A 21,697-nucleotide genomic window follows, 5' to 3' on the forward strand; every position below is an offset into this window, starting at 1 on the left:
GGTAAGAGGATATGGCAGTCTCACCCAGGCCGTTGAGAGTTCCCACGCTGTCCACCATCCAGCGGCTAATGGTGTGGTTTGCTAAGGAGTCAAACATGCTACTCAGAGCACTGGCACCAGCTGCAGTGCCAATCAGGTACTCCAGGATCAGGTTCCAGCCAATGAAAAATGCCACAAATTCCCCGACAGTGACGTAGCTGTAGGTGTAGGCTGATCCTGTGGTCTTGGGGACTCGGACTCCAAACTCTGCGTAGCAGACACCTGCATGGGACAAGCACACATGGGTGGCGGACTTCAGGAGATGAGCTAACCTCTTGGTGGTTCATCTTTGGTGCAAAATACTGGGGATCTCTGGGATCTTAAACCAAATACATGAAATTTTATATATATGAATAAATTTAAGGCCAATTCTAATGTCTTTCAATGTTAGTTCTGAAAAACTTTTAACCTGAATGCTTGGGAAGGCAATCAGAATTGATTCTAATGAGCTACTGGAGACCGATCTTTATTTAGAAAAATTCCTATTTGTTGTATGTGTCGCTGTCATATTCCTTAGGGGTCAGATATCCTGAGTGAACATGGGCCTAGTTCATTATGATCTCCGCACTTGATGGCACCAGGGTTACATTATGTTAACATTCTTCTCTTTCATTTTTCACATATTATGGAAGTGCTCCTCATTTGCGAATGATGGTTCAAGTGATCTGTGGAGATTTTGTACTATATATGGGAGTGAGGTTGATTAAAAAATGCAAATGTAAGTAAGTAACTAGTTTTTAACAAGGGAGTTTAGCACATGCAAAGGACAATTGAATGAACTTAAGGAGTGCCCACCATGTGTTTGGCAGGGTGCTAAGTGCTGAGACTAAAAAGGCAAGTGAGACATGGCCTTGACCTCAAGGGGAGATATATAAAAAAAATCAGTGTCCATTACAAGCTGTATAAACTCAATAATGCAGAGATATACAGGAACAGAGAAAGAAGAGAGAAGAGACATGTGTATCAGGTGGTTTTGAAGCATATGGGGAAATTAATTGGGCAAAGAGGATGGAGCATGAAGCAAAGACATGGTGGATAGGCAGTCTGAAGTTTTTGGGTGAAGGGGAGTGTGCATGAAGGGACTGGGGGCAGACGAGCCTGGAGACGTAAGTAGAAGCCATGTGTTTTCCAAAGTGGGTCAAGACCCACTTCCACTAGAATCATCTCTGAAATCATAATTTCAGGATTGGGGCCCAGGAATCTACATTTTCACAAGCTCTCCACTTATAATTGAAAAATACTAGTATATTCCCTCCTTCTTTGATGGAATTATAGATCAAATTAGAAAGAGACTGGGAATATGCCAAACTTCTGCAAGTTGGGAGAGTTTCCTAAGACGTGCTGGGAACTCTGGGTGTGAGGCCAGTGGGTGGGGTGCCATGCTGGATGACAAACATAGGACAGTTTGGAGGAAACATGCCAGGAATGGGATGTAGGAGGGATGTCAGAGTAAACTATACCTTCAATCTCAATTTTAAGGGCCAACCCTGAGGTTCTCTCATCACAAATCAGGGAGTAAAATCAGTGCAAGGAAGCAAAGCCAGAGGTGTCAGAAGCCATGACACAAATGCATGATTAAAGGTGATGCAATATCGCTTTTCCTACCCTTAGTGCTGTCAGCTCTCAGGGCATCTGTGTGGGAGAGCACTGAGCCAGAGGTTGTGCTCTTGTCTCAACCCTGCATTGACCTTGTTCCTTCCTTTATACTCATTTTCTTCTTTGTAAAATAAAGGAATCAGACAGGGATACTCTCTTAAGGGTCTTCCTCTTCGGACACTCTAGTATCCTGTTTCATTGAATTTTATGGATTTTGCCGCTAAATATATTGAGCATAATTTACTTTTCTTTTACATCAATTACTCTATTGTTCTGTATCTGGAGACATGCTCGGGCTGGTGAAGCCATCCATCTCTGCCCTGAATAACCTAAGCCGCCATTTATTTTGAGTTCCTCTGTTGGCCTCTCACCCCTTTGTTTTCCACCCCCTTCCTGGAGGTCAGACTGTCAGTTGTTTCATTCTGTGGCTGTCACAGGGATTACCTTGAGCATGAAGACCACATCCTTTTCTAAATTGCTGCTTCCAACACCTGATGTTTAAATTGTTAGAGTGAGTCTAAAATTAAGAGGAAGTGGTCTCTGAGGGGAGAGCTGGAGAACTTTTCCGTGAGGAAAGTATAGAGCGTATAAGCACTGAGTATGAGGCCCTGACATTGTTTTCTTGGGTGCGTGGAGGACTTTGTGCTCTCATCTCCTGAAGAGATTTGAGTTTGCAGACACACATTAGATTGCTCTTTCAGTGCAGTGTGAGGACAGGATTAGAGATAATCTAATTCTGCGCTTCAGTGTGTGATCTGCAGCTTTACTCAATAATTCTTTTATACTATGAGCTTTTTCTCTTTACCCTCCTTACCCCCTGATCATACACAAGGCTTATAAATCGAAATTTCTCAACCAATGCTTTTGAAACTGGCATTGATTTGATTGTTAATTTAATTCGGAGAGCCAGTATGGTGAAGTTTGGGCAATCAATGGTTCTCTTCTTAACATTTGGCCTGCCAAATCAGTCGTAAAAATACCCAATCCGTTATCAGAACCCACTAGCCAAGGGTAACTGGCAAATAGCCAAGTCTTCCTTAGGGTTTGTGAAGGAACCAGTGCATTGCTTCCTGAGGCAGAGGCAGAGGCCCTGAGCTGTGCATGGTGCAGGAGCATATGAAGTCAGTCATTTAGTCCCCAAGGTCCTGCTTGGATTCTGATAGCTGGAGTTTGGGAAGAATAGTGGGAAAATCAATTAGACACTAACCAAGTAAGACAATTTCTGCTCCTAGAGACCATTCTTTTGGACACTTTGTAAAGGATTTTATTTTTGCATCTTTCTGATTTGTTTGTATGCAAGAATCCAGGCTTTTAATGGGCACTAAAGCGTATCCAGCCTGGCACTGAAGCTCAGTGGTGAGGAGTAAGTGATTTCAATCCCAAATGTTCTGAAAAAAAAACCAGAAAATGTTGTCAATCACTCAACTTTTTTCAAATATCTGGTGTAGAAGAGAGACATATTCAAAGATATCTTTTTAATTTCAATATGAAATAAAAATCAAAGAAAGGGAAACCAAAGAAAGTGAGGGGGCCAGATAGATAACCTGTAGGGTCCCTTCTAGTGCTATCATTCTTTGGTTTTACAATTAGAATCAACTTTCATTTGAGTCTGTGGAGGCAGCCCTAGAGAAAATACTGTAAACCAGTAGATCTCAGCAAAAGTGGACTGCTGCCTAGGGGGAATTTTGGAAATCTGTGGGGGTGTCCATCATTCTCATGATGGTTGTGGACACTTGAAGTATTAAATGGGTAGGAGCCTGTGCTGTTAGACATCCTGCAGTGTAGGGCTGTTCCACAGAATGAGGCATTGTCCTGTGTCTTACATAACTTCTGAGGGTCCCAATGGACCTGTTTATAAAAACAGGTTTATAAATTATAAAAACCTATTTATAACTTCTGAGCCTGAATCTGTCTCCATTTCACATATTAACGCAAAGCATTTTTTCATGATTTTATATGCATTGAGTTTCCCAGGGCTGCAACAGCTGGGTAAATTGAGGGATGGTTGCAGTTTGTTTTGTCTGGAATTTACCAAGAATTGGCCATTATTTTGGAAAGCCACATCATCAAGAGCAACATGACTCATGGTCTCTGAGCATCAAATAGCACACCTGTGTGAGTTTGCATTTATAGTGGTTCTGTAAATGACAGCATATATCTGACAACTTCATTATGTCTCCTGTTGTATATGCCCCGGCTTCTACACACTGAAATATTACTTTTCCTAGAAGTGACTTTTCTTTTATTTACCTTCCATACTCAGGGCATATTGATTTTTTAAAAAATTAAGTTTGTAGCTCTGGAAGATAGTAGAGAGTTCCTTAAAAAGGTAAAAATAGAACGACCCTATGATCCAGCAATTGCACTACAAGCTATTTACCCAAAGAATACAAAAATATTAATTCAAAGGGATACATGCACCATGATATTTATAGCAGATTTACCTACAATAGCCACTTATGGAAATAGTCCAAGTGTCCATCGACTGATGAATGGGTAAAGAAGAATATTATTCAGTCATAAAAGAGAATGAAATCTTACTATTTGCAATGACACGGATGGAGCTAGCGAGTACGATGCTAAACAAACTAAGTCAGTCAGAGAAAGACAAATACCATATGATTTCACTCAAACGTGGAATTCAAGAAACAAAACAAATGAGGAAAGAAAAGAAAAAAAAAGACAGGCAAACCAAGAAACAGACTCTTACCTATGGAGAACAAACTGAGGGTTACTGGAGAGGAGGTGGGTGGGGTTCTTTTCTTTTCTTTTTTTTTTTTTTTTTTGCCTTAGTTTTCTCTTTAAAGGCCCTATTTCCAAATGCAATCAGATTCTGAAGTACTGGGTATAAGAGTTCAACATATGAATTTTTTGGGACACAAATCAGCACTCGTAACAGGTCAAATAGGTGATGGGGATTAAGGAGGGCACTTGTTTTTTTTTTTTGTGTGTGTTTTTTTTAAAGATTTATTTATTTAATCATGAGAGAGAGAGAGAGGCAGAGACACAGGCAGAGAGAGAAGCAGGCTCCATGCAGGGAGCCCGACACAGGATTCGATCCTGGGTCTCCAGAATCACGTCCTGGGCTGAAGGCAGCACTAAACTGCTGAGCCACCTGGGCTGCCCAAGGAGGGCACTTGTGATGAGCGTAGGGTGTTGTGTGGGTGTTGAATTACTATATCGTACACCTGAAACTAATATTACACTGTATGTAAGCTAACTGGAATTTAAATAAACACTTAGTAAAATGTAATTTTAATGACTATAAAAAATTAAGTATGTAGGAAGGTAGCATTATCTCTTGTTTGCATTTTAGGGTAGCAAAGGAAGAATTTCAAATTTATTACTTAAAGTTGATTTGGTGTACTAGGGTGGAGAATCAGTATTCTAAATGAGAGAGAAATTTATAAATATTCTCTACTAATTTAGTAATGCATTAAAGAAATTCTTGCCTTGGGCTTATCTTCCCAGTCATATTTGCCTTGTGCTATTATCAAAAATGATTCTGCATTCCTTGGCTAACCATCAAGTGATTGACAGGGGGACACATACTGATTCCCAAAGTATAACTGCATAGCTGGAGAAAATCAATGTGAAGTACAACGTCAGGGTAGAGATGGCCGTCACGAGCGTCTGCCTGGTGCAGACCATTGGGTGGAAATTTCCCAATGGAGTTGTTCAGAGATGGCACATCCAGATCTTTGAGAAGTATGAAGGACTCATATGAGCAGAACAAGAGGGAACAGAGTGATTTCTCATAGTCTGCAACTCAGATATCCTTTTTAAATTACTCCCTCTTTGAGTATATTGTAAAACACCCCCTTCTTTCCATTTTGTCATATCCCTAGTGTTTTGTTTTATTTCTATACCCAGAACTATTTTTTGTTAAATTGAAAAACTGCCAGCCTAAAGAGCAGTCAAACTTAGGACTTACATGTTGAAAAGAGAGTTGGGGACAAGATACCAAGGGGATTCCATATTTGAGATATTCTCTATCGATCTCCTCTTGTGTACCCTGAATGCTGTATGATTCGGAGTTCAGAGAAATTTGGTCCTTTTCAGCGTGAATTTCTTTCCAACTCAGAGAGTCTATGGTTCTGTCACATATAGGTATACAGCCAGCCTGACATTAAATACTCCCAGGGAGCCCACATATGATGTTCGCCTTTCCAAACTGTGCCTAATAAGTGCCTCTACAGTCAAGATAAATCACTGTATGTGCCTCCTACCACTCAGAGTCTGCTCTGGCTCTCTTGTACTCTCTTAGAATCACCTCCTCCATCCTAAAAGGGTGTAAAAAAGAAAGATCCACCTGGACTAGGTCAAAGATAGAGAAGGATTTCTCCACTCAAGAAACACATTTCCTTTGACATTCCACTAAAGAAAGCCATTAGATACATAAGTACTTTTTAAAAGTGTACTTTTACCTGGGAAGATTAAATCAAGAAGTCAGGCACACTTGAATGTCAATTTCTCTAGTTAAAAAGAGTTTTTTTTTCCATTAACATGTAGTTTAACTTATCGACTAATTCCTTAACCTATCTATCAACTAATTTACCAATTTCCTACAATAACTTCTGACTTCCTAATTTATTTTAAGTGACACACATTGTTTTTTTAAAAAAACATTTTTTATTATTATTATTTCTTAAACATTTTCTTCATTTAGAGAGAGAGAGAGCACAAGCAGAGGGAGTGACAGTCAGAGGGAGAGGCTTTTTTACTTTCCTTTTCCTTTTTTCCCTTCCCTCCCCTCCCCTCCCCCCCTCTCCCCTCCTCTCCCCTCCCCTTCCCTCCCCTTCCCTTCCCTTCCCTTCCCTTCCCTTCCCTTCCCTTCCCTTCCCTTCCCTTTTCATTTCCTTTCTTGAGAGAGAGAGAGAGAGCACACAAGCGTGGTGAGGGGCAGAGGGAGAGGGAGAGAGAATCTCAAGCAGATTTCACACTGAGCGCAGAGCCTGATGCAGGGCTCGATCCCTGAGATGCACCCTGAGATCATCACCTGAGCCCAAATCAAGAGTCAGATGCTTAACCAACAGAGCCACTCAGACACTCAGACACTCCTAAGTGACACACATTGTTAAGTGCCTACTATGTCAGGCACTGAAGTGAATAGCAGAGACACTGAACTCTTGACCTTGAAACATCTATATTCCAATCAGGAAAGAGTCTAATAAACAGATGATCCCACATAGCCAGTATTTAATAGTATAGAGTACTTACGAGGTGCTCTGAGAGCCTAGTGGAATCAGTGGTGCTTAGAAAGCACACATTTAGTTTCAGGAAGTAGGGATGAAGGGGAAGGTTTCTGAGTTGCATCCTGAAGGGTGAGCTGGGCTCTTCTAGGCAAAGCAAAATGGGAAAGGGTGATTTCAGACAGATAGAAGGGGGTAGCTGGAATGACATATGTGGGCTGCTTTGAGGATTGAGGAGGATGAGTCTGCAGAGGTGAACTGGGATCGAGTGATTGAGGGAGTGGGACCTTTTTTAATAGACTGGGGGAATCTAGCTGAAAAAACCATCCACTTCATCTAGTTCTACAGTTTTAAAGCTTTGTCTTGGTTGTCTTTGCACACATAGTGTTATTTGAGAGTCTCACACGTAAATAAGTAAAAGCAAGATGGCTCTGTTTGAGGAGGGGGTGTGAGGCCTGAGGCTGGTCTGCTCAGGATTCCCCTCACCCCATATCTCCCCAAAGCTCCAGCCCTCCTCTGTGGACTCATGGGGCTGCACTGAGCATGATGTGGGGATGGGTGTCAACTGCTCATTGGGGTTGTTCTCTTGATCGTTGATGCAACTGAGCCCCAGACTTGAAGCTGCACCTTTGATTAATGGCAGAGATTAATGGCTAGAGTCAAAGCCCTCTGATATGCAGTTCTAGGAAAGTTCCTAGAACTGCATTCGTTCATCCAAAAACACTTATGAGGTTCCTTCTCTATGCATCTCTGTTAGCTTTCAGAGATTTAAAGGTGAATAGGAAGAACATAGTTCCTTTGTTGTGGGTCTTACAGTCTAGTGGAGAAGACAGACAAGAAAACCAACAACTACAATAAAATAAGAAAGGAGATATTAGCACGAGTTTCCTTAAAGAGCTGCAAAGTTGAGTTCTGAGTTGGGCAGCCAGAAGGACTGTCCCTAGGGCAAGAGGGCATCAGGAGATACGAGAAGGAGTGGAGAGGGGTCTCCAAGAAAACAACGTGCCAATGCTGCAGCTTCATTCAGGCCTCTGGGATCAGTAACATCGGGCGCGTTGCTCAGAGGGTCACTCGGGCTCTCTTGGGTGACCAGCCATAGGCTACAGATAGCAGGCCTGGGCAGTTATTTTGAAAATATGGTTCTCTCAGTGACACTTAGTCATGAAATCAGTTACCTCTGAGTGCCAATTACCTGCCATCTCCCAGACATGGGATGGAATCAGCCATTGGCCCCAACTAGTACACCTCACCGGTTCAGGCCCAAACATGCCTTGAAGAAAGTCTTCACCAAACAGCATTTTGCTGAGATGGTTGTTACTCATTTCCTTCTCATTTTGTTAGTTTTTTTTTTTAACATATTTGTTCTGTTTATAAAGTCACAGTGGGGCTAAGACATGTTGTCTGTACTGCTGTAGTTGATAGCGTGGATTAAATGTGGATTGGGAGTGGGCTATTAGAAATCACAGGACTGGGGTGCCTGGGGGAGCTCAGTGGTTGAGCATCTGCCTTTGGCTCAGGTCATGGTCCTGGGGTCCTGGGATTGAATACTGCATGAGGCTCCCCACAGGGAGCCTACTTCTCCCTCTCCTGTGTCTCTGCCTCTCTCTCTCTGTGTCTCATGAATAAATAAATAAAATCTCAAAAAAAAAAAAAAAGAAAAGAAAAGAAAGAAATCACAGGACCTCAGGGAGAAATAGAGTGTGAATTCTCTTGGAAACATTGGTTTTGTGTGTGACACCGAATTCCAGATGGTGAGTAATGAAGTATCCCCATCACTGCTGTCCCCTTTGAGAAGCAGGTTGCTAGATTCTCAGAAACATCTATTCAGCCCCCTGGCATGTGAGAGCCCACGATCTTGCCCCCATGTCTTCTTCCCTCTTGATAAGCCGAGAAAATTGTGCATTTCTTCTCCCAGGAGGAATTCATCGGGCTCTCTGCCTCTCCCTTCCCTGCTCCTGTCTCATCTACCTGAGTAACCTTGGTCACTCTATCACCTGTCAGTGAAGCCCAGGCAATTTTAACAAATGTGTCTGGAAGAAAAGCAATTTGTCTGGCAACGCCTGTTTCTTTGCGTCTAAGAAGAGACTTATAATTTTTCTGCCAAAACAGGCCTCAGGCGGACAGTAAGAGCCTGTGGTTAGGGGATGGGCAGCGTCTTCAATCAGGGTGTGTGTGATGCTACTCGTTACTGAACCTGACAGGGGCTCCCATTACAGTTGGGTAAGGAACAGAGGGCTCCCAAGGTCCCCAAACGAGAGCACCAGTGTATCAACACATACACGGGAAGCACAGAAGCTGCTCTCATAGTTGGAGGAGTGACCCCTGAGACGGGGCAAGGAAGTTTAATAATTTGCTGATTAAATATGACCAGATGACCTGTTTACTTTCTTCTCTAGATCTCCTTCTGTGAAAATATTTTAGAGGTATCGGAGGTGCGCTTTGCACAGCATGATGAATTAGAGTATTATGTTGTTCGGTCTTGCTATTGTTCATATCATCATTAGTGTATTTTATTGCTTTATCAAATGATGATGAAGATGGTGATAACATTAATGCTCATGAGGTTGCTTTCAACTAAATGACCCACAGGGTTAGCTGTTTCCAGACCCCTTCTGACCCAGATTGGTTCCTCCTCATTGCTGTGGTGTCCGGTGGGCTGGGGCTGCCCTTTTCTCTGCTTCTCACATTTTTATGTAGGTGGCATCAGGTTAACGTCAAAGGCAGTCTTGGAGGGAAAGAGATGTCACAAAAGAGAAAAGCACCTGTTATTTGGCATCTGCCCTGTGCTAGGCCCGTTGTACACAGTTTCTCATCTGCTGCTCAGGTCAGCTGTACTCGGATGCTGAGGCCACTGTCAGCAGCCCAGTCTCTGCTTTAGGAGAAGCAGGGAGTGTCATAGGAGCCACCCAGCCTCTGGAGAGAGGTCTAGAGAGGGGTCGTGACAACCACATGAGATTGCACACAGATCACATTCCCAGTGCCTGGCACACGGCAAGTGTTTAATAAGTGACAACTATAATTATTACTAACTGTGGGCTCGAGTAAGGCACCTGATTCACTGAGCATTGGTTTCCCCATCTGGCAAGTGGCGATGAGATCCCTCGTGGGGGGTTGCTGTGGGTCCTTAAGGGAGCACATGCACGGTTCTGGCGGGTGGCGGGCACTCTTCCAGTGGGAGCGATGGCAGTTGTTACAGAGGAAAGAGAATTGCACAGGCTTTCTCAGCAGTAGCCTCCCGAGGGTTTATGCAGGAGCCTTTGCCTTGGGGGGTGGGATCAAAGAGGTTGGAAGCAAGAATTGTTGGCTGATGGTTTTAGAGACTCAGCCCCCACAGGATATCAGAAATCATCTGGAGTCTAGACCAAGCCCTATGCGTGCCCAATTTCCTTCTAAATCAGAACCTGGAAAAGTTCCTTCTTGGGTTTTAAATCTTTAATCTGGAAACATATGTTCCCTCCTGCAGGTCCAGTTAGACATTCTGAGCGTAGAGAGAAATTTCCCATTTTCTTGTTCAACCTTTCTTCATGAGGCCTCCAGCCCCTCACTTAGGTGACTCTGATAACTGGGGCTAGAAAGTCTTTGTGTGGAAGGGACAGCACGGGAGGAAAGTGACAGCCAGGAAAATTCTCGTGCACCCAGATGTTTTTCAGCTCGCCACTCTCCGGGAGTAGGTAGTGCCCCGATTTCTAAAGCAGATGGAAGTCATGCCAACAAGGATGAGATCCAAGAAGCTTTTGGGAGGGGGCCAAGTCATCACTCCCTGCCCTGAGGATTTAGCGGCTGGGGTCGAGGGTGAGTGCTAAGAGAGCATGCGCCGGCCCTTGTGTGTCTCCTCAGCCCATCTGACGACAAGTGGGTCCGGATTCCGCCGGGATGGGCTGCATTCCAGCACATTCTCGGGAGTATGAGACACAGCAAATCTCTCAGGGGCCTGGATCTGTTCTCTGTAGGACCTTCCGAGAGACATGAGACACCCCACCTAGAAGAGAGATGCCATCTCCACTTTCCCCCAAAAGGGGCTAATGGAGGGCCGAGCAGGGCCAGAGACCTAGGATTTAGGAGGCCTAGCAATGTGAGGAGGGGCACTGAGTGTTCAGAGCGGATGCCTGGGGTGGGTAAGGCCCCTGAGCTGTCGTGCACAAAGTCGGCTTCCTACCAGGCGTCTGAGGGTGAGGGCCGGTGCTTTGTGTAACTCCTCTTCATGGGCTTTTATCTCGTGGTGGTTATGCCTTACTCACTTTGAGCAACCTTTTCAGCGCCCAGAATTGAGTCTGCTTACACGTCACTGGTTCGGAAAGAGTACTTTGCCATGGCATCCTGTTTAATTTCCTACAACACTTACCACCACTTGTAGTTACATGTTTTATTTGTTTTCCGAGGCATAACTTCTTGGACGTTTTGAAGCACAGTCTTTTTGAAGGGGGCTATCCTGGTAGAGATGAGACTTCCTTCTGGGAAAAATACCTTCAGATCCAAAAGAATGCTCTTTGTGCAAGGTTCATCTGGTGAAAGGGTGAACGGGAGGCAGGCCTGCTGGGTCTTTGGCTAGGGACACACCCGGGGGGTTTCAGAATCTGCCACATGGGTGCTTGTTGGCATTAAGGACAAATTCTAGCCTCTTCAGGTGGGAGACCTGGCCAATAGTATTGGCAGTGGTGATGGTAACATGAGCAAACGGTACCTGGCATTTACCAGGTGCACGGCCATCCTGAGTACTTTACACACACCATCTTCATGAGGTGGTTATGAGGCAAAACAGTTATTGTTTCCATTGACAGATGATGAATCCAAGGTTGAGGCAGGCTATTAGGACCTCCCAATCCTTCCCACCGGACAGGGCACACCTAGAGAACAGTAGCACTTGTGTGGCCAGGAGGAGGAGGTCAATATACACAGGGGTGACGCTGCTCACAGCTGGTGGTGGTATCCTGGGGCCTCTGCCACCGTCCAGCCCTGCCAAGGGCTGAGGGATCAACACACCCAAGCACCCAGCTTGGGAAGGTCTAGGTTAAGTACGTTTCCCAAGTCACATGAGTTGTAAACGGCAGAGCAGGGCTTGAAGTGAGGTGCATCAGTTCCGGGGGGCTGGCTGCATCTGGTGCCCGGATGCTACCTGGGGTTGGAAAGTGTGTGTGTGGAAGGTTGAGACATTGGACCTTTCTGTACAAATCTTTCCCCTCCCTGGGTTCTTTTTATTTATTTTTTTAACCCTCATACAGGCAATCGAATCTGAACTATTCATTTTGCAGAGAAGGAAACTGAAGTCAAGAGGTGAGCAATTTGCCTAAGTGTCCTGAGCTGCGGAGGAACAGAGCTGGGACGAGGGTTTGGGTGTCCCGACTTCTGTCTCAGGCCCTGTGGTCTCTTGCAGTGCTCAAGATGATTTCACATGTGCCTGTCTTGTTTTTTTTTTTTTTTTTTTTTTTTGCATGGACATCTAGCTCTTTTTCTCAGAGTTCTTTCCTGTGTTCTGCAGCATTTCTGTGGCCAGTCCCCCCCACGCCTCGCTAGCTGCTCTCGGTATGCACTGTCCACTCTACCAGATGCTGCAGAGGCTGTGAAAGAAGCCCAGGTTGTCTTAGTTTGCTGGAGGAAGCTTATGTCAGAATCAGTAATTTGAGAGACTTGTAAATTTTTATAAAAATGGGCTCACCTTCTCTGAACTGGTAAGTGACATCCTTCCTACAGGGCTGTCAATCCAGCTCTATATACAAGAGTTCCATGAACTTCGCAACACCCTTCTCACTGCTGACAGGTGACAGGAAGGCGCTGAGCTTAGAAAGTATTTTCATGACCTGGGTTACAAAAGTTATGATCCAGAAAAGTGCTCAACTAATGAGTAGAGTAGGGTGAGCCACAGGTCCTTTTGAAACCCTAATAAGAGTGAAGGTTTTTTTTGATTCATTTGGTTCTCTTAGTGAGTTCTTAGAGGCATGTGTGTGCATAAAGCAGCTGGGGGTTAATAGCCCCTGGAGCCAGGCAGATTCAAATGTAGGTTCAACCTTTGCCACTGACTGCCTTAAGGGCCTGGATAAGTCACCTCACCTCTCTGAGCCTCATATTTGTCATCTGCAAAATTGATATACAACGGCACTTATTTTGTAGGATTTGTTGGGAGGATTACGTAGCTGTGTGTAGCTAGTGCCAGATGATATGTCGGAAGTCCCCAGTGGTTTAGCTGTTGTGACTGATAAAATGTGGACACGAATGGTCACCCAGGAGGGAAGTTGAGAGCATTAAATGCACAGTGCTTGGGGCACAGTATTGGATTAATAATAATAAAAACAACAACAGCAATAATAATAATGACTAACTTTAACCAAGTCTATGTCTTAGAGACTTTACAACATTGAGGGTAGCTGCTATCCTTATGAAGATGTCGACACAGAGCTGTGCGTTTGGACGCTATCTTGGAGAACTAGTTTTCCAGAAGCTTGAAGACTGGCATGCATCTGTTTATCTTTGCATTTCCTTTCAGTGTTTCCAGTGTTCTGGGCAAACAAAGGGATGTGAGCTTGTAGAATGAATGAGTGATCCTAGATCACTGAGAGCCATCAGTGATGCAGAAGGGCCAGCCCTCCTGTGTTCACCTCTCTAGTCTGGCTTCAGTTGGAGGAGGGGAAAATGATCTGTTCTGAAAGACAAAACAAGGGAACTCAGCAGACTATCTAAATAGACTCGGAGTCTCTAGAAATCTTCCTCGGTCATGAAAATCCAACCTGAGATGAGCAGCGCAATTCAGAGATCCTGCTTAGGCTTTGTGGAGGTCCAGCCCCGGGAGGAGGTTGGGGAGCCTCGCCTGTGGGAAAGGCATCTGCTTGACAGGGCGCTACTCGCCTTGCCACCTCCCAGGGACTCGGTGGCCCTGGTCTCGCCTGATGATGGATCAGAGGATGCCAAAAAGCAAATGAGGATGGCAGGAAATTCAAATTATAAGCCCTAGGGCTAAACCATAAACTAAGAATGCCAAGAAAAATGCTACTCAGCCCGATGGGCCTCATTGCCTTTTGGATGTGTGGCTCCAAGGGTCTCAGCAGCACTTGCTGATGGAGGAGCACGAGCTCTGGAGCCCTGCATTCTGGGGGTGGGCTTCTGGTCCTGCCACTAAGTACCTGCCAGCATCTCTGGGAGTTACTTTAACCACTGACTGTCTGGCTCTTCAGCTGAGGGAAGAAATGAAGTCACCCTTCCCTCCTCTGTGTTGGTGAGGATGGGAAGGAGGTGCTAGGTGGGAGCCCCACCTTGGTGTTCTGCACACACGGATTTATTTGCTTATTGTCCTCGGTGGTGTTCAGTGGCGGTGGGTCCCTTTTCCTTGGGTTTTCTGCTTCTACTTTCACTTTCTGTCACCAGAACTGTGTTGTAAATCCGTTATTCTCATGACATTATTTCAAATACACTTTCATTTGCTGCGCCTTTCCTTAGCGGAGAGAACATGGGCCCCTCTGCCACACTCTTCCTCGCCCACCCACGCTCACATTGTCCACATCCCAAGCTTCCTTCCCATCTCCACTCTTAACCCCTTGCCTGTTCTGTACAATACGTGCATAACCAGTGTCGCCACCCCTACTCTCTCCCCACCGTGTTACTACAATATGGATCTGCTCGTGTTGCTGAACTTCTTTACTGACCGAATGATCTCTTGGCCTGTCCCCTTGGACAGACCTTCCAGCTTGGCCCCCAAGCCCCTCCTCTAAGAACCCACTTTGTTTCATGAATGATCCTGACGGACCATTTTAGTTAGGGGACAATATTCTTTGAAGAATGGCTGGGATTAGATTGTAGAGAGATAGAGACTCCGTGGGAGCAGATTCAGGGTTGACATAATCAGTCTTGAGGTAAGCCTCACGACTCCCTACTGAGTTATTGAGGGGACTCTAGATTTTCCAATCGTACATTTACTGAGAATAAGAACCAATTTTACTTAAACATTTCAGAACAACTTGACCTCAGCAAGCTAGAGGGCCTGGGGGTTGTGCATCCACTATAGGTGTGGCAGTGACAGCCAGCTTTCCTCTTCTTTCCTGTCAACAGAGCTCCTGGAATACTGGGGTTGACAATACAGCCAGTCAGAAGACCACCCTTCATAGCCTCACTTCCTAGGACCAATTGTTTCAACCAATGTAAGTTGTAGAGAAGGACTTATGAAAAAGTTTCTTAAAAAGGGGACAGAAATATTGGAAATGACCTGCCTCAACTTTCTGTTCTCCTTCCTGCCTTCTGGAACTTGGATGCACTGACTGCAGCTCCAGCAGCCATCTTGGATCCTGAAGTCACCCTAAGGATGGAAGCCAAGCACCCTCCGTGGTAGAGCGCAAAGATGGGCCTGAGTCCCCACGACTGCAGAGCCACAATAGCAGCCTCCCTCCAGATTCTTTCTGCACAAGAAAGAGGTGAAATTGTCTCTCATTTTTGGTTTTCTGTTGTGTGCGATTGAATCTGACCCTCATCTGCTAATATGGTAGCAGATGAGCAGTGATTAAAATGTGGGCTTTGGAGTCAGACTGCTTTCACTCTATTCCCTGCTCTGTCACTTCTTAATCAGGTGCCTAAAGCGAGTTCCCAGACTTTTTACAAGCCGCTGTTTTCTCATCTGTAATGTAAGGATAATGACACCATTTATCACATAGAGTCGATGTGAGGATTAAGTAACATAACATGTTAAGCACTTAGAACTCTTTTGGTATGCAGGAAGTACTCAATAAATGGTAGCTGCTGCTGCTATTACTACTATTATTACTACTATTATTGCCATACTTACCCATCCCATTGGGTGTTCGCCTCTACCAATAAGCAATGGGTCCTTTAGAGTAGAAACAATTTCTTACTTGTTTTTGGTACTGCCCTAGGACTGGTAGATGGTGGGTACGCAATACATCTTTACTGAATCACATCTTATTAGATTTTTGTCTAATAGTTTCTTATGAGTAGATGATAAAACTTACTGGTATTGTGCATCAGCCTGGGGACCGATGCCATGTAAACACACTGTCACTTAATCCCTATTTGAGATATGGGCCTAAAGGGTCATTGTAGGACGTGCATGAGCTCAGGAGTCATTCAGGCCTACATTCTGTTTGGGGTTCAAATGTGATAATATTAAAAGAGAACTGGAAATAAACTTAGGAGAAAAAGTCAAAGCAGGAGTCCTCACTCAAGTTCATAGGATGCTCTTAGGGCTTTGAGTTGGCGGCCAGATGTCACTGGCATGGTGGCTTTGCTTTGTGTTTCACCCCGAGTCAACTGAATTAGAGAACCTCTGGAAGCCATCCTGCTTCCGTCCCTCAGTCTCTCAATATGGTTGTAGGTGGGAACCAGGAAGAAAAACTATTTCCCCTATCTCGTTTACTAGTCTGGTGTATTCAAAGAGTTTTCTAGGTTTGGTACGGGCCTGGGTTCTGGTTGTGGCCTGTTGAACTATTAAAGGGTAGATAAGACCTTATGGGCAGAGGGTAAAGGTTACAGCATAAGCTGCTTCCTCTGATAAGTTTCCCTCTACCTGTGATAAGGCTGTGGGCATTACCGGGCTGGGGCATGACTGGTAGGAGGAGCTTGGGGTCACTGTAACTTTGACTCTGGTCATATTGTAGAGGAAGTCGCTCTCTCTTAGTCAGATTTGCTTCATGTTATGAGCTGGTTTGCATGGCACAGAGGATGATGCCACAGAGCCCAGTAAATTTCTTAAGAATCTGCTGGCCAAATAATTTATATCCTAACATATGTTTTCTCTTTTTGTAGGTCATAGCTGAAGCAGGAGTTAAATTTTGGTCCTTGTGAAAGAGTAGTTCTTAACCTTGGCAGCACATTCGACTTCTCTGAGGGTTTAAAAAAAAAAAAAATTCCCTGAGCTTTACTCCAGTCTGACTGAATTAGAATCTCTCGAATTAGAATTAGAAGGAAATAAATAGGAATTCTAAGAAAACTAAAAGACAAGCCACAAACTGGGAGAAAATATTTGCAAAATCACATATCTAATAAAGGAATTGTATCCAGAATGTGTAAGAAAAACTTAAAAGTTAATAATAAGGAAATGAAGAATCCAATTAAAGAAAGGACAAAAGATTTGAACACTTCATCAAAGAAGATGGATGGCAAATAAACACATAAAAAGATGCTTTAAATATTAGCAATTAGGGAAATGCAAATGAAAACCACATTGAAATATTTCTATATGCCTTTTAAAATGGCAAACAAACAAAGCAACAACAAAAAGCAGCAGCTGACAATTCTGAGAGCTGGCAAGGAACAGAGCAACTGGAATTCTCAGGGATGGCTGGTGGGAATGAAAAATAATACAGTCACTTTGGAAAAGAGTCTAGCAGTTTATTATAAAGTTAAACCTCCACTTACCACACAATCTGATAATTCCACTCCTAGGTATTTACTCAAGGGAGCTGACAACTTGTGTTCACACAGAAACCTGTACATAAATATTTGTAATGGCTTTATTTGTAATGATCCCAGACTGGAAGCGACTCAATTCAACATTCAACTAGTAAATGGATAAATAAACTGTAGTATATCCATACAATGGGGTACTAATAAAAAAATGGAACTACCCACTGATATATACAATATGAATGAATATTAAATGCTTCATACCAAGTGAAAGAAACCAAACTCAAGAGGTTATGTACTGAATGATTCCACGTATATGACATCTTGGAAAAGGCAAAACTATAGGGACAGAAAACAGATTAGTGGTTGCCAGGGGTTGAGGGTGGAGGAGAGGAGATTTGCAAAGAAGTAACATGAAGGAATTATTTGGGGATGATAGAACTCTTCTGTATCTTAATTCTGGTGGAGGTTACATAATTATAGGTGTTAGTCAAGTTCATAGAGTTGTATATCTAAAGGGCTACATTTTACTGTATGTAATTATAACTCAATAAAATTGACTTCTCTCCCTCAAACCATTCTTTAGAAAAAAAAAGTTTCCCCAAGTAATTTAAATTTATAGTCAACATTGAAAGATGTTGTTGGTATAACAAATTTGAATCTAAGTTCTGGTATTTAAATTTCAATTTTCTCACATGTAAAACTGGAGAGAATAAAACCTATCTTGAAGAGATATCATTATTTTTTTAAAGATTTATTTACTTGAGAGAGAGAGAGAGAGAGAGAGAGAGAGAGAGGACCTGTGGGAAGAGGGAGAGGGAGTGGGGGGAGAATCTCAAGCAGACTCCCTACTGAACGAGGAGCCCAGTGTCATGTGATGCGGAGCATGATCTCATGACCCTGAGAACATGACCTGAGCTGAAACAAGGAGTCTTATGCTCAACCAACTAAGCCACCTATGCATGGCACCAAGATGTTACGAGTCTTAAATGTGATGTTGTATGGCAAGCTCTGAATACAGAGTTTGGTACACAATAATAATAACTGCTTATTTAGTGCTATGTGCTAGACATTGCAGCAGGCACTTCCAGGCATCTCTCATTTTCACAGTGATTCTGAAGGTGCTATTGTTCTGACCATTTTCAAAGTGGAGAAACTGAGGCTCAGAAAAGTTATGGAACTTGCTCAAGGTCTCACAGTTATCAGGGGCAGACCCAGGTTCTAAAGTACCTGATTGTGGGAGAGGCAGGGGTTTTCTCTTGGTGCTTGGTGCAGTGGTGAAGACACCAGTGACAGGGCAGTTCCAGGGCCTTCAGTAGAGCTGGGCCAGTGGTGTGTTGGTAAATGCTTAGCAACTGACTCTCTGAAAATAACCAACCAACCGACTGACCAACCAACCAATCAAACTCTATTTGGAGCATTTGCTGATTTTTGTGGTACAAATGCTCCCACTATGGCCAATTTCAAGTTAACAACATGACCCTGTTGAATGCAAAGTTAGGGAGAGGTGTGTACAATTAGGACTCTTACAGCAGGTGGAAGCTGGTCCCAACAGAGCACTGACTGGGTCAGCCTTGGGTCCTCCATATGAGAAGCAGAAAAGTCTGGGTTATATAATGCTATGGGCACCTTGACTGGGCGACAGCCTTCCAGAATGCAACCGAGCCTGGATCTGGTTTCTAAATGTAATGTAGTGCTGTGAAGGATGCGGTGTGGGTGATTTGTTTGCAGGATTCACTGTAGTTTGGAGGACGGGACCATAACAGAATGGACCTAGAGGAGAGTGGTCAGTCTGCATTAACTGGATAGGACTCTTAGTCCTCTGCTCTGTGCTTTTGGTGGGACCCCTGGTTATATGTCTGTCTCTTATCCTACTTTGCTATTTTTGTCCTCTAGATCTATAAATTTATAGTGAATAGGAATCTGGCAACTTCCTCCAAATAGTTTCTTTGGCAATAAGCTTAGAAATGATTGCAATTGGGTTAAAGGCATTTGAAGTATCCACAGAATTCACCCATGTGAATAATTTATTTTCATTTATAAGAAAAGAGTCCTCTTTTCTGAAGGAACCTCAATTATTAGGCTATCGATACATCTTAGAGATGACTTCAGGAAAAGGGATCGTTATATAACCAACAGAAGTAAGCCATGATGAGAGAGAAATAGAATCAGTCTAGAATTATTTCCCTCATTAAGTTAAAAAGATGTCAAATATAAACCGGTGCACTTTCTGGTTGTGTGTTCCTGGCCTGTGCATTCCCCACGGACGAAGGCTAGTCTGGACATACAGTATCTATGTAGAACTTTTCTTGTGATGATGGCATGCATTAGTACGTGGGAATCCGGAAGCACGCGAGCATTCTTGCTTCCGAAGCAGTGAAAGAGGCCATGAGGTTTCCTGCCAGGACATGACTTGACCCACATGATTTGCCACCAAAAACCCAGCAAAACTTCATGCAATATAATGCTCGAGAAGCAGGATATGTTCTTTTCTCCTTCTTTTCCAAGTTATTATCTATTGACCTATTCCTGGAAAGAGGATACTGTGGATCACAGCTCAAGAGAGAAGGAGGGAGAAGGAAAAGGAAAATAGGAGAGCCATTTCACAAATTATCAATATATAAGTCCTGGTACCTTATTGACAAAATGAGTTTGATGATTCTTTCTCAAGGGGAGCGATGGCACTGGTTGAACTACTTCTGTAGGATACAATCTGTTGAAGCGCTTGTGGCAGATGGTGCTTTGTGATTCTCATGATGGTTCTATATTTCCTAGCTTGGTTTCCTCCTGCTTGGGGGTCACAATGCCAGTTTTTGGCTCATCAAATCCCAATCATATCAGATTAATGACTTGTCATTTTGCTCCTCTGCTTACCCCTTATGTATTATTTATAATCCTCGCTATATCCACTTCCCCACAAAGGGATTGACCTATCTTCCATTGAAAGGGAGAGTTATGATAAAAATGGAGCTATTAGGACATGACAGGGAATGAGAAGTTGGGAGGAAGCCGGGCACCAGATTAATAATTTGTATCAAAAAACAAGCAAAGGGGCGCCTGGGTGGCTCAGTAGTTGAGCATCTTTCTTCGGCTCAGGGGATGAGCCCGGGGTCCTGGGATCGAATCCCACATCGGGCTCCCCACAGGGAGCCTGCTTCTCCTTCTGCCTCTCTCTGTGTATCTCTCATGAATAAATAAATAAAATTAAAAAAAAAAAGAAAAAGGAAGCTACTACAGTTGAGTCTTGAACTCCCTGGCAGTCAAGGCCGAAAAGGAGCCCAACGACCCCTTTGCTGACACTTCATACATCTCACTAATGAACATTCTTGAAGTGCAGGATGAGCAGTGACAGACTGGCAAGCACACTTTCCACAGGCCTTCCACTGTACTGAGACACTCACCTGATAATATGGATGCCACGGCTGCAATGATGAAGGACACAATGACACCAGGTCCTGCCATTTCCTTGGCTACCAGACCAGACACCACGTACATCCCAGTGCCCACACAGCTGCCAACGCCAAGTGAGATGAGGTCCATGGTGGTGAGCACCTGGGCTAGTTTGGTGCCATGGGCTGTGGTAGCCCCAGTTCCCTCAAGCATAGACTCCACTGGTTTGGTGCGCAGGATCCTGGAGTGCATGGCATACCAGGCGGCCCCCCACTGAACCCGCCGGGGGTCCAGGGAGGCAAGGAAGCCACTCATCCTGGGTGATAGGGGTTGCGGTGAAGGTCGACTGATGGAAGAGGGCTATGGGAGCCTTAGTGGATGCTTCTGGAACTCATCTAGTGAGCAAGGATCTCCTTTTTAGGAAAGGTCCGGAGGGACCCAAAGCAGCCTTCTTCTGGGCATGAATGCCTGTGGAAAAACACAAGAAGGGAGATGATGAGACCGAGCAGGAACAGGCTTTCACTTGGAGGTGTGGTTGGAGGTCAATATACTGAATTGGTTGAGTGGGTCTGTCTTGTGTACTCATAATGCAGGAGGGTTGCCTTTCCCCTTTTGTGTGGCCTCCAGTCCAAAACAACAATCTGTCGTTTGCACTGTGTCCCCAAGTTGTTCTGAAGAAGAAGGTCTGAGTCAGAGCTCTGCTACTTACTGCTGTGGGACCTTGGGTAAGTTACTCCACTTCTCTGTGCTTCAGTTTCAACTGTATAATGGGGATAATAAAGCCTCCTGCCTAGTGTTGATGTGAAGATTAGATTAGTGTCTATAGAGAGCTTAAGACAATGCCTGGCACACGGAAAAAACTCACCTGTTCTGGGTCTGCCAAGACTTGGTCTGTAATTTGGGGGCATATTCTCTGGGGACACAACATCCTCGTTTTTCCAAATACAAAGACTTGTGACTTTCAAGAGGGACGATCTCACCCCATCGAGTTGTTTTGGAACTTTGCTCTCAAATAAAATGAAAAACCGTTTTGAGCATTGTTTGCTCTCCGGGATTGAGGAAGAGGAAATGTTTCTGGCATGTGGTGGGTGAGCCCCAGAGGTGCTAACCTGATTGGTGTCATCCAATTTTCAATAATCTCA

The 21,697-nt window shown here is 44.1% G+C and overlaps 1 protein-coding gene across 1 annotated transcript in view; it reads right to left on the bottom strand.

Moving 5' to 3' along the window:
• The window catches only part of SLC7A14 (solute carrier family 7 member 14), a 51,477-nt gene extending 30,607 nt beyond the window's left edge, over positions 1 to 20,870 (bottom strand). The window contains exons 1-2 of the mRNA XM_055308453.1: positions 20,567 to 20,870; positions 25 to 261 (exon numbers count right to left, since the gene is read on the bottom strand). Coding sequence (XP_055164428.1) covers positions 25 to 261; positions 20,567 to 20,870 — 541 coding nt within the window. The remainder of the gene's footprint in view (positions 1 to 24; positions 262 to 20,566) is intronic.
• Between the last annotated feature and the right edge of the window lie 827 nt (positions 20,871 to 21,697).

Source organism: Nyctereutes procyonoides, unplaced genomic scaffold (genome assembly GCF_905146905.1).
Source record: "Nyctereutes procyonoides isolate TBG_1078 unplaced genomic scaffold, NYPRO_anot_genome, whole genome shotgun sequence".
Taxonomy (NCBI): Eukaryota; Metazoa; Chordata; class Mammalia; order Carnivora; family Canidae; genus Nyctereutes; species Nyctereutes procyonoides.